Below are 21,033 nucleotides of genomic sequence, written 5' to 3' on the forward strand. Positions count from 1 at the left end.
ACCGACGCCATTGGAGAGAGAGTGGCTGACCTAGAGACAAAAAGTGACACGAGGGACGCGGAACTTGAAGCACTGCGGCAAGAACTGGTACGCATCCATGACCAGCAAGTGGACCTCCAGACGCATGCTGAGGATTTGGAGAACCGCTCCAGGAGACACAACATCAGGATCAGGGGGTGAAGCACTCTCCGGACACGGAAGATCTCTTTCAATTCACCCAGGGGCTGTTCAACCACGTTCTGGGTCGGCCGGCGGACTCCCCCCTGGGACTGGACAGGGTCCACCGGACTGGCCCACCTAGAGCTAACACGGCCCATCCAGCTGACATCCTGGTGTGTGTGCAAGACTTTAGGACCAAAGAAGAGATCCTCAACAAAGCGCGCCAATTGGCGCCAGTCACCTTTGGTGAGCACTCCCCGACCCTGTATCAAGATCTCGCGGCCCTTACCCTGGAGAAGCGGCGCATCTTTCGGCCAGTCACGGCGGAACTAAGAAAACGCAATATCTCTTACAGCTGGGGGCACCCCTTCCGCCTGGTGTTCAAGCTCGGCAACAACCTCCACCAACTGCGTTCGCTCAGGGAGGCCTGTGACCTCCTGGGCATTGAGATGCCGACAGTGGACGAGGACCCCGCGGGTGGTGGTGCTCCTGGTGAAGATACAACCGGGCGATGGAAGCAGCAACGACGCCGCCACAGACCGCGGCGCCCCGCGGCGACGGAGATCGAAGAGGGTCAACGAGCAGCGGTGGAATCCGTAGCACAAGGCTTGGTGAAGCCGGACATTGGTTGACCCCCAACCTAGTAGAGCGCTGGTACGGACGGATTCGATGAGGCCGGGGCTGCTTGAACCGGCGGTGGGGGCGGAGGCTTCGGACTTCGCACACTTTCCCTGCGGACACCTGACCATTCACCCACAACGGCAGATGGGGAAAAACTTTGTCCGTCAACACCGTTGCCACTGCCTACACGTCAAGGTTACAACTTACCACGGGTCCAGTGGACTGTTACCTGGACCTGGGAGACTGTGTTTGATCGAACTCTTTTCATAGTTGGGATGCGGGGACTGGGGGTGGGCCGGGAGGGGGAAGTTGGGGGTGTTGGGGATGGGGGGGGGGGGGGGTTGAGTTGGAGGGGGGAGGGGAGGGAGGGCTCTCTTTGTCCAGGGGGTTTCAACCATGCAGATGAGGTCAACGGGCGCACACGCACCAGCCAAGTTGTTGTTCTATGGCACACGCCCGCAATCCGAAGGCGAGGCCCAGCACCACCCGTACTGTTCCCGCCATGACACGTCACTTAACTATTCTTTCACTTAACGTGCTGGGCCTCAACAACCCAATCAAGCGAAAAGCGATATTGTCCTTCTTAGAGCACTCGAAAGCAGACATATTCCTCCTGCAGGAGACGCACCTCGTCTCTAAAGACCAACACCGACTTAAGTCGCGCTCCTTTCCCTGGCAGTTTTTCTCTTCCTCCCAGAAGAAAGTGGCCGGGGTGGCAATATTGGTAGCCAAGTCCTTTGGGGGGAGGATGATACAGAAAGAGGCTGAGGTTAAGGGATGGCTCCTCCTCCATAGTTTCCAGATTGCGGGCCAAACATTGCTAGTGGGCTCTGTCTACGCACCGAACGAGGGTCAGGAAAAGTTCTTACTTACAGCATTAGAGACGGCCACGGCCACTGCACACCCACACTTGCTACTTGGTGGAGACCTCAACCTAGTGTTCCACAACACCACAGATCGCTCAGGTCAGAGACTCGGACAGGTGGGGGCACTATCAACATCAGGGCACTCGTACATTGCTGAGCTAGGCCTCGTTGACCTATGGAGACACACTCACCCACATACGACTGCCTACACATACTACTCAGCGGCACGCAAGACCTATGCGAGGTTAGACTACTTCTTGTACTCCTCCCAGCTGACAGCACAGGCCAAAGACGTGGAGATACTCCCGGCTTCGTTGTCGGACCATTCTCCAGTGACGGCGACCTTTCAGTTGGCACCCGCACCGGCACCCCAACGACATTGGAGGCTTCGGGATGGGATTCTGCAGATACCGGGCACGCAAGATAGGCTTAAAACTGCGATCACTCAATTCTTGACGCATAATGCAAATGGGGACACGACTAAAGCCACTCAATGGGCGGCGCTCAAGGCAGTCCTCCGCAGCGAAATTATCTCCATCGCCGCAGCAAACAATAGGGAGAGGGCGCTGAAAAGGGCCGAACTCACCCAACGGGTGGCGGAACTGGAACAGATGCACCAGCGCACTGGGGCCGCGCGGGCGTGGCGCCAGTTGTGCACCGAGAGGAAGATGCTGGCTGCCCTGGACCAGGATGTGGCGGAGTATGCAGCCATGCGCCTCAAACACGCATACTACACCGGGGGCGATAGATGTGGGAAGCTCTTGGCGAGCAGGCTACGGGCTCAGACGCAGAGGCAGCAGGTACGCTCCCTCCAGGCTGCGCGTGGCGCCCAGATCACGGAGGACGAGGCCATAGCAGCGGCCTTCGGCGACTTTTATGCCGCCCTATATGATGCAGACCGCCTGGATCCGACGGCCGGTGTGGATTATCTCTGAGGCGCTGCACTCCCCACCCTCAACCAGGCGCAAGCGGACTTCCTGGATCGGCCCATAGGCCTAGAGGAGGTCATTTCGGCGCTATCTCGCCTCAAGGTGGGGAAATCCCCGGGGCCAGACGGCTACACAGCAGCCTTTTATAAGGCATTCTGCCCTCAGATTGCCCCCATCTTGCGTGACCTGTTCAACACCTTTGACCAGCCCAGTGCCATCTCCCTAGACCTGCTCGAGGCGTCCATCTCCGTGATTCCCAAACCTGGCCGCGACCCAACCAAATGCGGCTCATACAGGCCCATCTCTCTTGTAAACATAGATCTGAAGCTCTACACCGGCATCCTCGCAAGTCGCATAGCGCCATACATGCAGCAACTGATAGACTCCGACCAGTCAGGCTTCATCCCCCAAAGACAGACCAGCGACAACACCTGGCGAGTCCTCCACCTCATTGAGGCCGGCTCACGCACGAGACCAGGCTGCATGCTGCTCACGATCGATGCTGAGAAAGCATTTGACAGGGTGCACTGGCCTTACCTCGACCAGGTACTGCGGCACTTCGGGTTCGGAGACACCCTCCGCCACCGCATATTTAACTGTTACCGCCGACCCAACGCCACAGTGCGAGTGAATGGCCATACCTCCCCGAGGTTTGACATCGGCAGGGGCACCCGTCAAGGTTGCCCACTCTCTCCGCTCTTGTTCGCACTCTATATGGAGCCAATGGCACAGAGAGTGCGACACCACAAACTCATCTCGGGCATTCCATTCGGCGGAGATACGCACAAAATCAGTCTGTACGCGGACGATATCCTACTGTCCCTCACCAACCCGGTTCAGTCCCTGCGCGCACTCTTTGCGGAGCTCCGTGCCTTCGCACTGGCGTCAGGTTTTAAGATCAACCAAGCGAAGTCGGAGGCCCTGAACATCTCGCTGCGGCCGGACACCCTGGAGGAGGTCAAAGCGGAGTTCAAAGTGCAGTGGTCCGACACCTCCATCTCCTATTTGGCCGTTCACCTGACCCCGACGGTGCAGGGTACAGCTCGGACCAATTACGAGACGCTCACAAAGAAACTCCGGGATCAGTTACGGCGCTGGAGGCCCCTCACGCTATCCTGGCTGGGTCGGATCGCAGCGGTCAAAATGACGTTGCTGCCCCAGATTCTATACTTGTTCCAGACGCTCCCCTTGAGACCACCGACCGGGTGGCTTCAACAAACCCAAGCAGAATTATTGCGGTTCATCTGGAACGGCCGGCGACCGCGGTTCAAGCATAGCCTCGCCGCTATGCCTCCTGATCACGGGGGGGTCGGTATACCCGATCTCACGTTATACTTTCAGGCGGCACAGTTGCGCACACTTGTGGAGTGGCATCAATTAGAGTCGGGCAAGCACTGGCTCTTCCAAGACCAGGCGGTAGCCGGTCGCACACTACAGGGCATTCCATTCCTGCCTCGCCGTCATAGACCCCCTAACCTCTATGCCTCTAAAATCACGAGCACAGTCCTAGAGGTGTGGGACAGAGTGGCCGTGGCGAAGGGATTGACCTCCTTTCCCTCGCCGATGACCCCAATTTTCGACAACCCGGATTTTACGCCTGGCCTGGACACCAGGCCGTACGCGGCATGGAGAGCGACTCCCTGCAGAGATGCGGGTCACATGTTTGACATCAAGGGTGTCCTCCCGTTCCACAAAGTGAAGGCGGATTATGGTATTGCCGAGACAGATCGCCTACAGTACCTGCAAGTGCGACACTGGGTGCTTCATCCCTCGATCCAACCGGGTGCCCGACGACATCTCACGCCCTATGAAAAGTGGCTGCTGACCCGCACATCAGATAAAAAACTAATCTCAGATCTATACCAACAACTACTCCTCACTAATATTCACACATACAAAGCAGGAAGGGCTAGATGGGAGAGAGACCTAGGGCGACACCTCACAATGAAAGAATGGGAAGGGATTTACTACAGAGCACGACACTCAGCACATGACACAGGCCTCACCGAGACGCTGACCAAAGTCGCCACATACTGGTACCACACACCCGAGAGGCTACATCGGTGGGACACCCAGGTTAGCGACAGATGTTGGAGGGGCTGTGGAGAGCTGGGGACGTTAGAGCACTTGTTGTGGGGCTGCGACAGGCTCCGTTCATACTGGACCCCTATTCTGGACCTGATTGACTCCCACCTGGACACGCAGCTCCCTCGATTCCCAGCCTACATCATCTTGGGCCTCCCAAACACCCTCATGTACCCCCTGAAATCTTGGAGGGGGAAACTGATAGCGCTGGCGCTAGGGGCTGCGGTTCAGAACATTGTAGCCCACTGGAGAGCCGTCCAGGCCCTGCAACAGCTGGGTTGGTTGCATCGTCTCTGGGCAATCCTGGGTATGGAGAAGCTGTCGCTGGCCTCAGCGGGGAGGGGAGCGGACTTTGCAGCGCTATGGCAGCCCTTCCTTACCCTACTGACCGGGGAGTTCAGGGAGGTGAGTTGCCCCCGCTATCTCCGGCTGCTGCGCCTTGCGGAGACCCCACTGCCGGAACCCAAGACACGCACGCATAAGCGCAGAGCCCCAACACGTGCAGCACTGAGTGACTTGTAGAGCGTCAACGATGCCCTATTGCCTATACCTCATTAATGGACAAGGAGAGGGGAGGGTGAGGGAGGGGGGGGGGTCCCTGGGGGTTGTCTTAAGTTCCAAGTTGGGGATTCCTATTCATTCTTGCACTATTATTGGCATAGCTTGCACCTCTACAGCACCTCTTTTGACGCGGCCGGCCCTGATGGGTTGTAGGCGGCTTGCTGTGTTAACTGAACAGACCCAGATGGGGGCGTATCGGGCGCCAGCACGGCCCCGGAACTAGGCCTCCTCCTCTCGGAGCCGGCACGGACGATGTTGAGAGGTGTAAGACGATTATTTTTGCTCAATAAAAGATTTAATACATAATATTAACATTAGTCCAATTCCATCAGTTATCTTCTCAAAATTGCACGGGCAGGTCTGAGTCGAAAGTGCTTCTGGGGAGAGATACGCCGCAGCCGCGGTCTTCGAAGACTCTATCGGTACAACTCCGGGTTCTTTCGTAATACCGGTATGGTGAAAGCAGCTTTCTGAAACCCTGCTGTCATCACTTGGATGACCATGATGGCATCTGAAGTTTGAGCCTGTAACTCAACTAACGAGTGGGTTAGAAGCGAGTCTTTTGACCGTCAGATCCTGAAGTTAACCCTCTACGTTCTCCAGTCTCTTGTTGGAGCCGGATGGCCCGACCACCCATGAAATAAACGCCCCGTCACAATCCCTTTTTGTCCTGATTAAGACCCCGCCCTAAGGGTTTAAATAAACCTACCTTTTCGTTTTGGGGTCGAAAAGTCGACCGCTATAAACTACACACAGGCCGGCGTAACCAACATCCAGAATATTAATATTAGCGGCGGTAGCATGGTGTTATGTTAAATTGTAGAGCATTGTGGCTCCATTTGGATATACTGGCTCAGTGTTCTGAAGCCAGTTTGATGTTGTTTCATGCTTTTAATGTTATGATGGTATTGCTTGCACTATGACCAATTCTGCACATCCCTCTTTTCTCACACAAACACCCCATCCCACCCCTCTTTTTCCCCAAACAATTACGCTGTCAGACAGTTTTTTGAGACTAATAACACAGTGTGATTAAATAACAATGTGTTAATTTATTTTCTCTTATTGTTTCATTTCGGAAGTTTAACAAGCATTTTGGTTGTGTACTCTTGATACTTTTTCACTGGGACCACTCTTTTTATGTATCTCTTAGTGATACAGTTTCTTTTATTCCATCTTAGAGTGCTAGGGCAGGTACTAGAGCGATAGATGAATAGATAACCAGGGAAACAGTTTCTGGTAACATGTATCCAGGTAAAAAGAGAAAAGTTAACTCTTCTACTTATTGCTGAAGTTCCTCGTAGGGCCAACTTATTTTAGAGAGAAAGCAAGCAGTTTATAACATGCAATAACTGAATGCCTTGTTAAATTGTTGTGGGTTAATAAAAGCCATAATAAATCACTTCAGCTGATATCATAAAGCAGACTAATTGGAATCTACTATTTACCTACATGCATTGTTATGTATTTTGTTATTTCAGGAGCAACCATCGTTCCTTAAGGACGCAGCTTATTTGTGATTATGAAAGAGTTGTATCATTCACTTTACATACATTAATCTTTAATTACTTTAATGTTTGGAGGTCCTGCACTTATATATTAAATAGAGGAATACTATAGGCTTATAGCCTGCTGCTGATGGCTATACCGGTTGTTAAAAGCTCTGAACCAGAGTTGCCAAGGACCGATAAGTAAGGAGAGGGCCTTTAACAACCGGTATAACTTGTGGCAGAAGGCATGAAAGCTATTAGAACATTCCACTCACTAAGAGTAGAATGTTCTTAATTAAAAAGGGAAAAACATAGAGACAAGCATTGGAATTTTGACGCTATGGCTTATACCAGTCATTATAAGATTGGAGCTACTCCATTGTCTTTAATGGAGCTAACAATATCCAATGTTCTAAGGATTATATTGTTGAAACATTTAAGAGTTCTGAGCTTTGTAAAACTATTTACAGTTTTACAAAAAAGAATGTATTAACAAAATCGATAAGACTTGCATATCACATTGGGGTCCAGAGCCATTGGATCTGCCAATACTGCCGTATTTTTACCATTGTTTATGGCATAAACCAATTGAAATTGGCCATTGGGGCCAAACCACGCATGTGAAGCCTGACAGCTTTCTTTCAGTGGTCTCTGTTATAGTTTACCACAAATAATCGACTCCAAGATGGTTGTCATGCAACCACATGCGCACAGGGGTGGCCATTTATACAGTGTTTATTTGTTACACATTATTATTCAAGTACTTTGTCACAAGGTGGCTTACAGCCATTTTCGAACTGTAAATTTGTAAAATATGCATGGATACTGAACACAAAATCCAAGCCAGTGGGTACGTAGGAGTTTGCAGCTGGCAGGCCCTCTCTAAAAGTGGAGAGCCAGCATCAGAGAGAGTCATGATAGTGGTGGCAAGCAATGCGAGAAGGAAAGGCAGGAGACATAATAGTTACAGTTACTCATGCACTGGAATGCAGTGACTACATAGATGAAGGAAGGGCACAGAAATAGATATTAGAAGTAGATGAGCGTGCTGGTCGCTTGTGGGCTGATCCAAGCTGTGACTGACAATGTCGAAAGCCAATGGCTACTCGAGAAAGTAAACAAAAAATAATGATTTGAAAGGTCTGACCCAAAGCCCACTTACAGTATAGGCTAAAGAATTACATTAAATAGGTCCGTCAACAACAGGATGTAAAAGCAATCTGTAGGCAAGACTAAAAGATGAACAACAGAATAAGCGAACATAAACAAGAGAGAGTAACAAAAGCTTCATAATAAATTGTGCTTTAAGTTTTCTAACCAAAGAAGATTCTGACAGAAAATATATATTCCTGTAATAACAGGCACAGCACAAAAAGAGAAAAAGTCATATCTTAAACAGAACTCAACCAAAGCAGTGAGAGAATTAATAACAAATGTACAGTTTTGTCAATCACCTGAAATCACCAGGAACCAGATTCCTGTGAACATCACTGGTCTGATGCTCCAAGAGACCTTTGCAAAGCAGGAACAAGATAAGACAAGAAATCAAGTGTGATTCAGCCAACTGCATTAAACCCTCCAAAGTGTGTGAAGGGGTATATATAAGAATGGCAGACCCTTTCTGTATATACCTCTCTATTCAAGACAACTGCACTCTGAACTGAACGTGAGTATCCCCAAAACATTGCTTTTAGAAATTGATCCGAAGATCTGGCACAGCTTACCCTGAGTGTGTCCTCCTGCCCATCGTCCATTACTTCCAGCCTGCGCAGTCGTTCCTGATAGAGTTTGCAAAACTCCCCAAAGAGATTTCTCATCTCAAGAGACCGAGTGTAACCTCTAACACGTTCCCCATCATTTCTGCCACCTTCTGAAAAAGACAAACGACCAGTAAGTTGCACTAGAATAGCACTTTTGGGGGACAATATGGCTGGTAAGGTGAAAAGATCAGCAAGGAAAATCTCAGTCCTATTCAACAGCACAATTAAGCACATAGTCACACAGAGGGAGCACAGGGTACGTTCACAACAATGATCATTCCACACTGAGGGCACAGAGAGAAGGAGCACAGCAGAAAAGGAGGGTAGGGAATACTTCATAAGAGGGACAGAGAAGATAAGATCACAACATAGAGGTAGGCAGTGGCAGATCCCCATTAGGGAGTTCAGGATTGATTCTCCCTACTTTTCCCCTGTAAGAGACTCTGAAGCTGTGCACCTCAGATTCAAACTCTTAATGTGACAATAAAAACAAGAGTTAGCAAAGCCAAGAGGTTTCACCTTTACGACAAATGGTTTTGCCAAAGGTTTGACAACACTGTGCTGCATGACTAAAGAGGGAAAAGGATCAGTGGAAGAGCTAGGTCTTGAGGCTCTTCCTGAAGATGTCCAGAGTAGGGGAGCGTCTGATGTTGCCTGGGAGCTCGTTCCAGGTTCTTGCTGCGACGTAGGAGAAGGCTCTTCCACCTGCTCTGGTTCTGCGAATGCATGGGGTCTCTGCCAGGGCGAGGTCGTCGAAGCGGAGGTTCCTTTTGTGTACGTGGAAGGATACTCTCTCGTTGAGGTATTTGTGTCCGATGCTGCGGAGGGATTTGTAGACGTGGGTGAGTAGCTTGCAGGTTACTATCTTCTCGACAGGGTGCCAGTGGAGGTCTCGTAGGTGCTGGGTCATGTGCTCATGTCGTGGGGTTCAAGGACGAGACTCGCTAGGGTGTTCTGGATAGTTTGGGGCTTTTGCAACAGGGTTCTGTTGATTCAGGCGTAGAGGAGGTTGCCGTAGTCCAGTCTGCTGGTTAGGAGTGCATGGGTGACTGTCTTCTGCATTTGGGGGGGGTCCACTTGAAGATCTTGCGGAGGGAGTTGAAGCAGGTGGAGGCGACGGCATTGATCTGGCAGGTCATGGTGAAGGAGGAGTCTAGGATGATGCCAAGGTTTCGGGCGTGGTCTGTTGGAGTGGGTGGGTTTCCGAGGGCGGAAGGCCACCAGGTGTTGTCCCAGACGGTGGAGGAGGGTCAGAGGACTAATGGCTTCTCCGAGTTGAGCTTCAGGGAGTTGTTGTTCATCCAGGCTGCGACTTCCTTCATTCCTTCCTGGAAACAAGTCTGGTGTCCTTGGGGTTTTTCGTGAGGGAGAGGATGAGCTGGGTGTCGTCGGCGTAGGCTACTATGCTGAGCCCATGTTGTCCGACGATGGTGGTGAGGTGGGCCATGTAGATGTTGAAGAGGGTGGGGCTGAGCGAGGATCCTTGGGGTACTTCACAGTGGATCTCTGTGGGTTCGGAGAGGTAGGGTGGGAGTCTGATCCTTTGGGTTCTGTCTGAGAGAAAGGAGCGGATCCAGTTGAGGGAGGTTCCTCGCATACAGGCGTCGTGGAGTCTGGCTGCGAGAGTGCGGCGTGCGACGGTGTCTTAATTAAACAGTGCTGCAGTTGTAGGTGGCAAAATGCCTGTGGACAGAGTGAGGAGAGCAGCGGGTGCACCCCTGCAAAAAAAAAAGTCAATCACCATGAGGCAAACAATGGCATCCAGAGAGTGTTGGTGTTTGTTCAATAGTGAAATGTCAGCAAATTCTAAAAGAACCAGGAGGCGAACACATTATTCCTATAAACTCTGGTAATTACATATACAAAGATATAGTATTCCTCTCGGATTCATTCACAAACATTCATAATTCTAGGGATTCTCAATAAGTGCTAAGTATGATCCCCTATTGCAATCAATAATATATAGATTTCAAGTTTGTATAGATTTATATTATGAACAACCATAAGTTAAAAAAAATCATTACAATAACATGTGCTCCTGGTGAAGACGCCATGCAAGTAGTATAGTGCAAACAAATTATATTCATATAGCATTGGTCACATGGACAGACATCAAGCCAACATCCATACATGTATCAGTTCAGTCCAGCAAAAGCCAGACATTAGATACGTGACCAAAGCTACAATTATGTTGACATTTCAACCCCAAGATTTTCTATGAATGTGGTTTTCAGGACAGAAGCAGGTAGCCACCTGACTTGCATATGTGGAATAAATTAGTTTGTTGCTGAAAATATGAGAGGTGAACCAGCCAAAGATTTGATCAGGGCTTGAATAACAAGGGAGAATGACAAGCATATGACCCACTATCATGTCCATTGACTCATGAGTCAACGGACATGCTATTTGTTTTCCTTTTATTTATCAATGTGTGATAGATCAGTAAATGGGGAAAAAAAAGTGCAAAAGCTTTTTTTTCCAAAAGCAGGTGGGAGAAGCAGCACAGGGCGCAGGTAATGGGGAAAGCAATATGGAAGGCGTAAGTAATAGGGGAATCAACAAGGAAGGAGCAGATGTTAGGGGAAACAACATGGGCAAGAGAGCAACATGGAGCACGGAGGCAGCAGAGGACACAGGTGAGAGAGCATCACGAGCATGGGGGCATGGAGACAAGAGTACAAGAGACATCTGAAAAATACAAGCACTCTTGAGGAGTTCTCAAGCAAAAAGAAGAAAAAAAAATAGTTCCCACAAAGTAAGCATTGGAAGGACGCAAACAAAAAGACTATGGCCAGGAACTGCAACACTACTTCTCCACTAACACAGGCTCGGTCCCTTCGCAGGGAACGCTCTGGGAGGCTGGTAAGGCGGTGGTTCTAGGGGTGGCCAGGGGGCTGGTCCACGCTAAACGCACGGACCAAGTCGCCCAACTGGTACAATTGGAGTCCCGGGCTGTACAGCTGGAACACTCTCAGCTGACCAATGGTACAAATGACTCCTCTAGGCAACTGGCATTGGTCCGAGACGAGATTCCGCGGATCTCCCTGGAGTCGGCCAAAGTGCTCTGGCGCTCCTCGGTGGCGCGTATCTACGGCTGGGGGGACACAAATGGTAAACTTCTCCACAGCCTGGTGTCATACCCCAGAGCCAATCGTATCATCCCGGAGATCCGGACGGTCACAGGGACGCGTCAAGTGGCGTGGTCAGCCATCGCACAAACCTTTGCGCACTACTATGCGGCCTTATACGCAGCGCGCCCTCCCGGTGCCTCCCTAGTCAGACTATTGGATGAGTCTGGAACCCACTTGCCATGTCTCTCCTGAGAAACCGCTGATGCCCTAGACGGCCCTCTCACCCCGGAAGAAATTCACAGGGCTATCTCCCTGCTGCTCTCTGGCAAGACGCCTGCACCCGACGGGTTCCCCCAGGAGTACTACGCTACATTCCGAGATGACTTGGTTCCCCATTTGACGGAGCTTTTCCGCCAGGTGGTTGATGAGGGGTACTTTCCATCTGAATCTGATGTGGCTACCATTGTGGTCATCCCAAAGACACAGCCGCCCTCCCTAGACTGCTCTGACTACTGCCCAATCTCGCTGATTAACACAGAAATCAAAATCTTTGCCACTGCGATAGCTCAGCGACTCCAGCCCCTTCTGCAAGGCCTGTTCCACCCTGACCAGTGTGGGTTCATGTCTGCCTGGTGGTGGCCCATCGTCATCGGCTGTCCCCAGCGTTGCTTCTCGTGGACTTCGAGAAAGCCTTTGACACGGTGGACTGGGGGTACCTGGGCAATGTTCTGGAGAGAATGTGATTCGGCCTTCCCTTCCGCCGCCTGATCAGGGTTCTTTATAATAGCCCTAGAGCCTGTGTACTCGTTAACGGTGAGCTTTCCGAACCATTTCCGATCCAGAGAGGCACCTGCCTACTCTCACCACTTTTATTCGCACTAGTGATGGAGCCCCTGGGGGCGTTAATCCGGCAGAACTCCCTTATCCAGGGTTGAGCCTGGGATCTGAGCCAGGTTTATAAAATTGCTCTATATGCGGACGATGTTCTGCTCTACCTGGCGGATCCGGAGCATTCCGGCCCTAGATCCCTAGCGGCCCTCTCGGCGCTTGAGCAGGTCTCAGGACTTCGCCTTAACCCGACGAAATCCACCTTGGTCCCCCTACACCCCTCCCGGACGTGTTTTGACTGGCAGGCGGTGATTCCCCTCCGGTTGCAATCATTCAAATACCTGGGCGTGTGGGTAACCCTCCTCTCAGAGCTGGAATGGGACCTCAATGTTGCCCCCCTGGTCGCTCGGATGAAGACCGACCTTAGGAACTGGCAATCCCTCCCCCTTAACCCGCTGGGCAGGAGCGCTCTTTTGAAAATGATGATTCTCCCCGGCTTTCTTTACATTCTGCAGAACACCACGGTCCACCTTTCGGGCGGCTGGTTTCGGGAATTGGACGGCACACTCACCCGGTTTCTGTGGGGAGGTGGGCGATCGCGAATGTCTCTATCTCACTGTCGGATTCCCCCCTTTGATGGAGGCATAGGAGTCACCAATCACCATCTATACTATTTAGCCACAAGGCTTATCATGATCCACAACTGGTTTGCGGGCGGCTGGTCCGACCCAGCTTACCGGGTGGAACTCAGTACCTTGGACTCCGCACAGCTCCAGAGAATTCCTCTATGGCTCCCTGGTGCCGCAGGCTTTGCTCCCAGTCACTAGGACGGTGCTCACGGCCTGGCGCGCGGCCCTTCGGCACGTGAGATGGGACCGGAGGCTAACTAGACAAACATCATTATGGCATGGTGCCTGGTTGAGGGAGGTCTCGTCCTTGGGAGGCTTTAGTCACTGGGACCTGGTGAGGATTTCGCTCCTTGGGGACGTGTGGGTGGAAGACCACATGCGCTCCTTTTCTGACCTACAACACAGACATGCCCTTCTCCACTCCCAGTTCTAATAATATTTACAACTCCGCCATGCTCTCCACACACACCTCCCAACACCCACCACTCTCCCGGAATTCAGCCCTTTGGAAGCCCAGGTAATGATGGGGAACCTGGGGAGGGTGTCCCGTATATACTGTGCTCTGGTAAATAATTGTCCTACATCCCTTGACTGGCTTAGGGAGCGATGGGAGGGGTGGGTGGGTCCTTTAGATGAGGCAGACTGTCGAGACGCCCTTATGGCACCCAAAACCCTGACTACATCATCTAAGTTACGCTTGGTCCAGCTTTACTATCTCCACACATCGTACCTCACCCCAGCACTTCTCTTCCGAGCCGGCATGAGAGCCTCCCCGGCATGTGTGCGCTGTGACTCTGCCCCAGCAGACTTCTACCACATGGTGTGGCTGTACCCGGCCTTGGAGACGTTCTGGAGGGGGGTGGAACTCGAACTTCCACAAGACCTGGGATAGGAGGTTCCCCACGACCCGAGACACTTGCTGCTGGGGGTGTTTGATGGCCTAGATGGCTCTAGGGCTGACAAGCGTTTCCTGGGGACAGCTCTGGCGGTAGCTCTGGCGGTGGTGAAGCGGGACACAGCGGCCGGTTGGTCCCAAGCTGCGGCCACGACGCTGCGGAAATGGAGAAGGGTAGATTGGTGTGGGGTACAGGAGGAGTCTCTCTTTGAGGCCCGGGGTTGCCTGGAAATGTTTAGTAAAAGTGTGGGGCAAATGGTTTGGCTTATTGCCTTCTTGAGGGTCCATGCCTCGCTATGCCTATGTGTTATATGGAAGCTAAAGTAACCACTCAGGGGGTCTATTATGTCTGTGTTGTCGCCAAGGAGTGGAAGTGTTTTAACAGTGATGTATGATTTGCTACCAATGAAATTTTTTGTTCCAGAAATTTCAATAAAAATTGATTATCAAAAAAAAAAAAAATGGGAAAGCTGCAAACTGGTCTTTTGCAACCAGACCGCCATGTGGTCTGGTAGGCTCAACCTAAAAACATGCACACGTGCATTCTTTCAGCAGAGAGAAAACTGGTCTGTCTTGCACTGCTTGAGAGCAGGTGGGTCTTCAAGTGGGCTGCATAGCTCTCTTTTAAGAGCACTATCTTTCAGCACATTGACCAATGGCGTGGCCTGGGGCTACTCTTCCAGTATTAGAGAAATGGCAGGGCCCAATCAAATTGCACATGTGAATGCAGGCCTCGCAAATGCAGATAATTTTAACGGGGGGAAGCCTCAGCTTCAGTGGCTCAAGACCCTCTCAGGCATCAGAGTGTACACAAGATTAAAAATACTCTCAAAGCTGTGTGCGTTTGGGGCATATGCACTTTCCTGGATCTTGGCATATTTGGTTACAGTTTGAAGCATTTTGTGGCCATCCATGGCATTGTGGTACCACTGTGGGGTACACCACGGGCCCTGGTCAATTGGTAACAATTCCTGGCATTTTGGGGCTACCCATGGAAGGATGGTGCCTAATCAGTGTGGAACATTGGAATCTAAAGAGACGCTTTCCTACTCCTATTCCCTCTAGAGACAGCTGACCTTCACTTGTTCGCTCAATGAAATTAGTGGCTGGTGATATGCCCTACAACTTTCAAATATCACCCATCTCCACTGCAAGTAGGACACTGTGATTGATCCACAGCCCACTAAAATCGATAAGATTGACCCTCACCCTTCCACCAGGCTCCAGACTTCGAGTAGAAAAAGGTGTGTTTTGGAGCAGTGTGACACAGCACAAGTCATAAAGCTGTTCAGCTGAACACCATATATACACCGTGGGCAAAGCAATGGCTAATTCTGCTTCCCTGACTGCCATAGATAGAAATTGAGTAGTGCTGTTTAACACCCTCAATGCAAATGGAATGTTTCATTATCACTACTGCCACAGCAGCATAGTATTAAAACTACACATAGTGGAAATAATCCCGTATATATTGTTAAACACATTGATCAATGCAGTATACTTATTAAACTAGATTACTGCAACAGTCTCCTAGTGGGCCGCCATCAAAATTATTTCTCCCTACTGGATAAGGTTCTTAACTATGCAACCTTTAAACTACCTTCTAAGATACACTCCCACCTCTCCCTCCCACCTCACCCTATCACCACCAAGTGGGCCGTCTCTTTGCAAAGACTAGGGGCAAATACAAGTTACTAAGACTAGTATTCTGGGTGGTGCATGGCATGTCCCCCAACTACCTCATTCCATACTCTCCGGAGGCCCTTCATTCTGTCAACCAAAGTTTCAGGTCACACCCAATACTGATGAACCAAAGGTTCCAACCTTTTTACTTTTAGCAATGCAATATCTGGGCTTAACTCCCATGACGTTAAAGTAACCTTAAAGTGCCATCTTCTATGTCGTGAAGGCAAAGGGTAATTATTCTCAGCACACTCCACTGTAAACACGTACATTCATTTCGGATATGTATACCCCTGTATTATGCTTGTTTTTGCCGTTAATCTATTACTCAACAACAGCTTTGCGCTTCACTTCAGTCATTTGCTACAGTTTGTAAACCACCCCAATGTGCCTACCATGCTAGGTACTGTTGTTGTTGTGCTGCAAAACATTTATGTTTAACATTTTCAGGCTGCTTAATAAACACAATTTATGCAAAGGCCAGCAGGAGGAGCTTGAATAACCCGTGCAAAAGTGCAAAACAACGCATGACCAAACCAAATAAATGGAAACACAGCTAGGAGCCAGGGAATGCCAGAGGGGTGCACAGCAATGCACAATTCATGGCAATAGCACAAAACATGGAACGGACCTTCGAAACCAAGCCACATTCCATTCATGAGGAAATAAGAGAATAGATAGAAGGGGTGAAGCCCACAGAGGCTAGGGTGCAACACAATACAGACCATCAAAGTTTGTTGCTATAACCTCTGCTCTCATTAACCCCCCTTTACCATATATAACCCCAAGAAATTAACCTGCACACAGTGCCATCTATTTCACAGCTGCAGACGTAGGACGGAGCGAAATCCATATTTTTGAAAACTTTTGTGAAACGAATTCGAATGGTGCAATATGATTTACTGGAATCTTTTGTGAAATTGTCACTCAATGGTATATTTTGGATAAACAAATCATGTGAGTTACTGGCAGAGGATTGCTTCTAGAAAAAAAATTATCTCGTTTTCTATTCTAAACAGTCACCTGCGAGCAAACAATTATGCAGAACTGCATACCGGGCATTGTTTCGCTAGCATAATTAAAATGTCACCCATGCCTCTCCATTCTTCTCACATACCACTCAATACCCTTCTTCGCTCTTACTACACCACAGCCCAAGAGCCACAAGCCCTTCACTGGTCTATACCTTTCATCCCTCTTTTTGTCCAAGGGCGTGCAGCTGGTGCATTTGCACCGGGGCTTCGAAGTGTGAGCGTCCCTCTGCACCCCGATTATGACAAGTTTTCAAAGTCATCATCGGCGTAGAGGGTCCACTTTCCTTCGTTGCATAATGGCCCACAACACTGTTGCTAAACCACTATCTGTCTTGTCTCATATCATTCCTCGCACTAATGCCGCCAACTCATTATTGTACGTCCCCAAAGCCTCTTTCATTCCCGCTACACTATACATCAATTAGATGGACACCTTTTGCACTAACAGTCCCAGATGTACCACACATAGGACTCTGCAGAGAACCCCATACTTTGATTTTCAATAGCTACATGTATAACATCTCATGAACCATTTACCAATGCTGGTCAGCACACCCAGGCGTTCCCACCGATCTATACCTGACATTCCCCCAGCTCTGCGTCCGTCCATGGCTCCCTGTATCTTCTTTCCCCGCCGCTCTTTCCGCCACGATTCGAATCTGTTGATGTACACGCTATTCGCGCAACCAAACCTACTGTTAATGTTGCATGAGGCGAACGACAGTCTATGCAACCAACAAAACGCCGAGTTCGCACTACGACCTCTGCCGAACCAGATTTTAACCAATCAGAGGTGTAATAGGACATGCCGGTTTGGAACAGTTTTTTTTTTAAAGCTTGGTTGATAAAACAGGTTGTCACGGAAACGGCTTCTCTCGGTATTCCAATGGTTTGTTTACGAGGTGGGTATAACCACGTGACACGCACAATGTATTTGTGCAATGAGCATCCAGAGGTTTTATGATTGACGCTTCACCTGCCGCCTGCGATTGGAGACCGCTGAAGGGGAGGATCGTTGTGCTAGACTTCTTTGCAGTTGGGTTGGCGGGCTGAAGGGAGCGTCTGCCGTTGCCATGAGGATTGCGGTGTTAGCAGTTACAGCCTCTGAAAAAAACTTGAGAACATGCGCTTTGTTTTTAAACTCGTAAACCGTAGCCCCCACCCCCATTTCCCTGTTAAATGAGATCAACCCACCCCGTATTTGTCTCCAAAACGCCTTGAAGAAGCACAATTAAACCACCCCGTGTTTGTTTCTAAAACTCTTAGAAGCACAATTTGCCAACAAAAAAGAAACTTTATCGAACTCAACCCACTCTTTTGAAAATAACTTTTAACACCACCCTATTACCTTTTGGCGTTTATTTTACCTACTCCTTATATGATACTCAGAATATGTTTCGGAGCACTTCCAAGAGACACAAGTACCGGAGTAGAAAAGCCAGGGACGTGATTGTGGCAGGAGGTGCTGTGGGGGTGTAGGCCTACGTTGTACCGTACAGCAGGCGGGCAACTAGAGACACATTTCGGGGGGGGGGGGGGGGGGGGGGAGATTTTTTGGGGGGGCTAATTCTTCCAGCCATAGGCACAGTGGCTTTAAGAGGGGTGAAAACACAACAAAAGCCTCATTAACAAGTAAATGGTCTTTTAACCCCTTCCATGCTGGTGACGAACCCCAGCCGTCATGCACTACGGTGCTCGTGTGCTGATGACGGCTGGGGTTCGTCATGACCCGCCCCTGTTCGTTTGTTTACCGCACGGGGGCGGAATCGGGCCAGCAGGGAAGGGGTTAAAGACCTGTGAAGTACTCGGGTGCAGCTGCAATTAGAGGGTCGCCAGCCCGTGAAGCTGTCTCAGCTGGACTGACACATAACGGGCTGGGGGGGCTGAAGCCGGTTGAGCCCAATGGGTGTTGCACGCCTGCCGTACAGCATACATAGGAGGGCAACAAAAAAGGTTTGGGTCCTGTCTCTAACCGGCTTGGACCTCAACTATCTTACGAAACAGAACAAACTAGCCAGTCAGGTTTACTTTTCTAGTGATTTAGGAGGCACCCAGCCTATCTGTACTGAGTGATCAACAGAGTTATTTAGAAAAGATTTTTATTGTATTTTGTTCAAATTTGATTAACTTGTCAGTATGTTTTCAAAGGCACATTTATCAAAACAATCAAGTAAACATTCAGACAATAATGTGCGCAATATATACAAGTGTTGAAACTGTACACAATAAATACTCAAAATTCAGGAACACCAAAAACAAAACTATATACAAATCAATTGAAACATGAAAAACATTTAACATAAAGAACCAGTCCTTCAAATTATAAACCAAAAGACAGGCGGACACAGGGATTCAATGATACTTCCTGTCTGTCTCAATAGGCCTATGATTAGTTGTTTTGAGGATTAGACAACTAGGGAGAGAGAGAGTGGTATTATTTGTTCCCTAGCTGCACCCTGCTTCCTTGTCACAGGTTGGGGGTCAACTTGTTTCATACCACCTATGAGTTATGGGTTCTCCTCAGGACGTGGACTGGGTGAATCCGTGGCCTCCGGCGGGATGTACAGGTATGGCGCTCCCTCCCTCTCACTCTCCTGGGCAAAGCTGCGTTGTTCAAAATGATGACGCTTCCCCGCTTCCTCTACATTCTCAAAAACACCCCGTTCCCGTTCCTGCCCTCCTACTTCACAGCGATCTCATCTGCGGTCTCGGCCTTGCTGTGGGACGGTAAACTGGCACGGATCGCACAATGTAAACTGGTGAAAGATTGGTATGATGGAGGCATAGCGCTTCGTAATATTGAACTGTACTACTGGGCGGCCCACCTCAAACAAATCAACTATTGATTGCATGCCCCACAGACTGAACCTGCGTATTCGGCAGATAGGTAATGTTTAGAGCCCAGAGGTTTATTGAGAAACTTATATAGCCGAAGTGTCCCGACTGACCTAGTGGGACCAACGCGACACACAATCCAACTCTGGTACAAGGCACACAGACACCTTCAATGCGCTAACACAATCACGCAAATGACGCCATTGTGGGATTCATACAGACTAGGTTTCCTTCACAACAGCAAGGGGTTCCAGGCTTGGGACAACATAGGAATATCGGTTGTGGGAGGCCTTTGGAGAAAAGCGCAAGGTAGTGGACTTTGAACTTCTACAAACCAAATATGAGATGGCAAAGTCCGAACACTACAGGTACATACAAATCCATCATGCACTGCAGACAGTCATCCCTGCAGAGTCAGTCTTGCCAGAATCCACTCCTCTTAAGGACAGGTTACTGACAGAACACATGCCCCGTAGAGCAACATCTTTCACGTATCGAAAACTGGTCAACAATTTCCCGGACAGGTTGATTCAGTTGCGGTTGAACTGGTCGAGGGACGTGGGCGACTTTGATGACTCAGAATGGCAGGAGGCAATCTCCTCGCCGCGTGAAACAGCGATCCCCTCCAGGCTTAAACTGGTGCAGTTGAAAATATTGCACCGCACGTATTACACCAGAACAGTCCTGCATACGATAGGAAGGGCCTCACATGAGTATTGTCTTCGTGGGTGCGGAGAGAGAGGAACATTCTATCACACCATTTGGGATTGTGGTCAGGTGGCTATGTTCTGGGCTGCTGTGATGCGTACCATCTCCCAAACCATGAATGTTTCCCTGCTGCCTGATCCCCGGCGTTGCCTGTTAAATGTGTGGGACGCAACGGACTTGACTCTTTGACAGCAGGATTGGGCCATACTGGGGATGATGGTTGCAAAGCGAAATATTGCTAGACTATGGGGCGCTGAGGCATCAACTACGCTGAGGGAGTGGTGTAAAGACATGGATGTAACGATGGTTGCCGAGAAGGCGGTGTTTGTTCATAGGGGGTGCCCCAGGAAATGGGGGCAGATATGGGGAGCGTGGAATAGGTTCAGAGGAGATATTTGTGAACCGCCTCAGATTGACTCAGACAAGGACCTCTCAGACTAAGAGTCTCAGTCCCATGATCGTGTACTACATGGTGGGTTATTAAGCCATCCCGAAACTTAGCCACTACTATATAAATGATATACCGATGGGGACTCCACTGTACTTGCACTACGACTATTCTGAATACTACGTATATTGTTGTTTTGGTCGTCTTCTGTGTTTGATGCAACGTTAATAAGTTCATTTAAAAAAAAAAAAAGACCCATGCAAAGTTCTTATCCTATTATGAAACGTGTACCTGCATTGATATAAACCGCCGCCGAGCCCCCGGGATGTCGGCTCCAAGGTTGTGTAATCCTGATATTATAGAGTACAGATGAATAAGTTGCGGCCGGCCCGAGGGGTTGTAGGCCAGACGATATGTACAAGGTTAAAGGTATAATAAAGGTCTTTGAAAAAAAAAACAATTGGTCGTAAAAATTTTCACCTGATATCTCG

At 49.7% G+C, this 21,033-nt stretch overlaps 1 protein-coding gene across 1 annotated transcript in view; it reads right to left on the reverse strand.

Moving 5' to 3' along the window:
* PMFBP1 (polyamine modulated factor 1 binding protein 1) overlaps nt 1–17,299 on the reverse strand; it is a 1,903,249-nt gene extending 1,885,950 nt beyond the window's left edge. Inside the window, exons 1-2 of the mRNA XM_086945556.1 lie at nt 17,191–17,299; nt 8,436–8,581 (exon numbers count right to left, since the gene is read on the reverse strand). Of these exons, the coding sequence (XP_086801682.1) occupies nt 8,436–8,581; nt 17,191–17,221 (177 nt within the window). The 5' untranslated portion in view covers nt 17,222–17,299. The remainder of the gene's footprint in view (nt 1–8,435; nt 8,582–17,190) is intronic.
* Nucleotides 17,300–21,033: the final 3,734 nt, after the last annotated feature.

The sequence above is a fragment of the Lissotriton vulgaris genome, chromosome 12 (genome assembly GCF_964263255.1).
Source record: "Lissotriton vulgaris chromosome 12, aLisVul1.2, whole genome shotgun sequence".
Taxonomy (NCBI): domain Eukaryota; kingdom Metazoa; phylum Chordata; class Amphibia; order Caudata; family Salamandridae; genus Lissotriton; species Lissotriton vulgaris.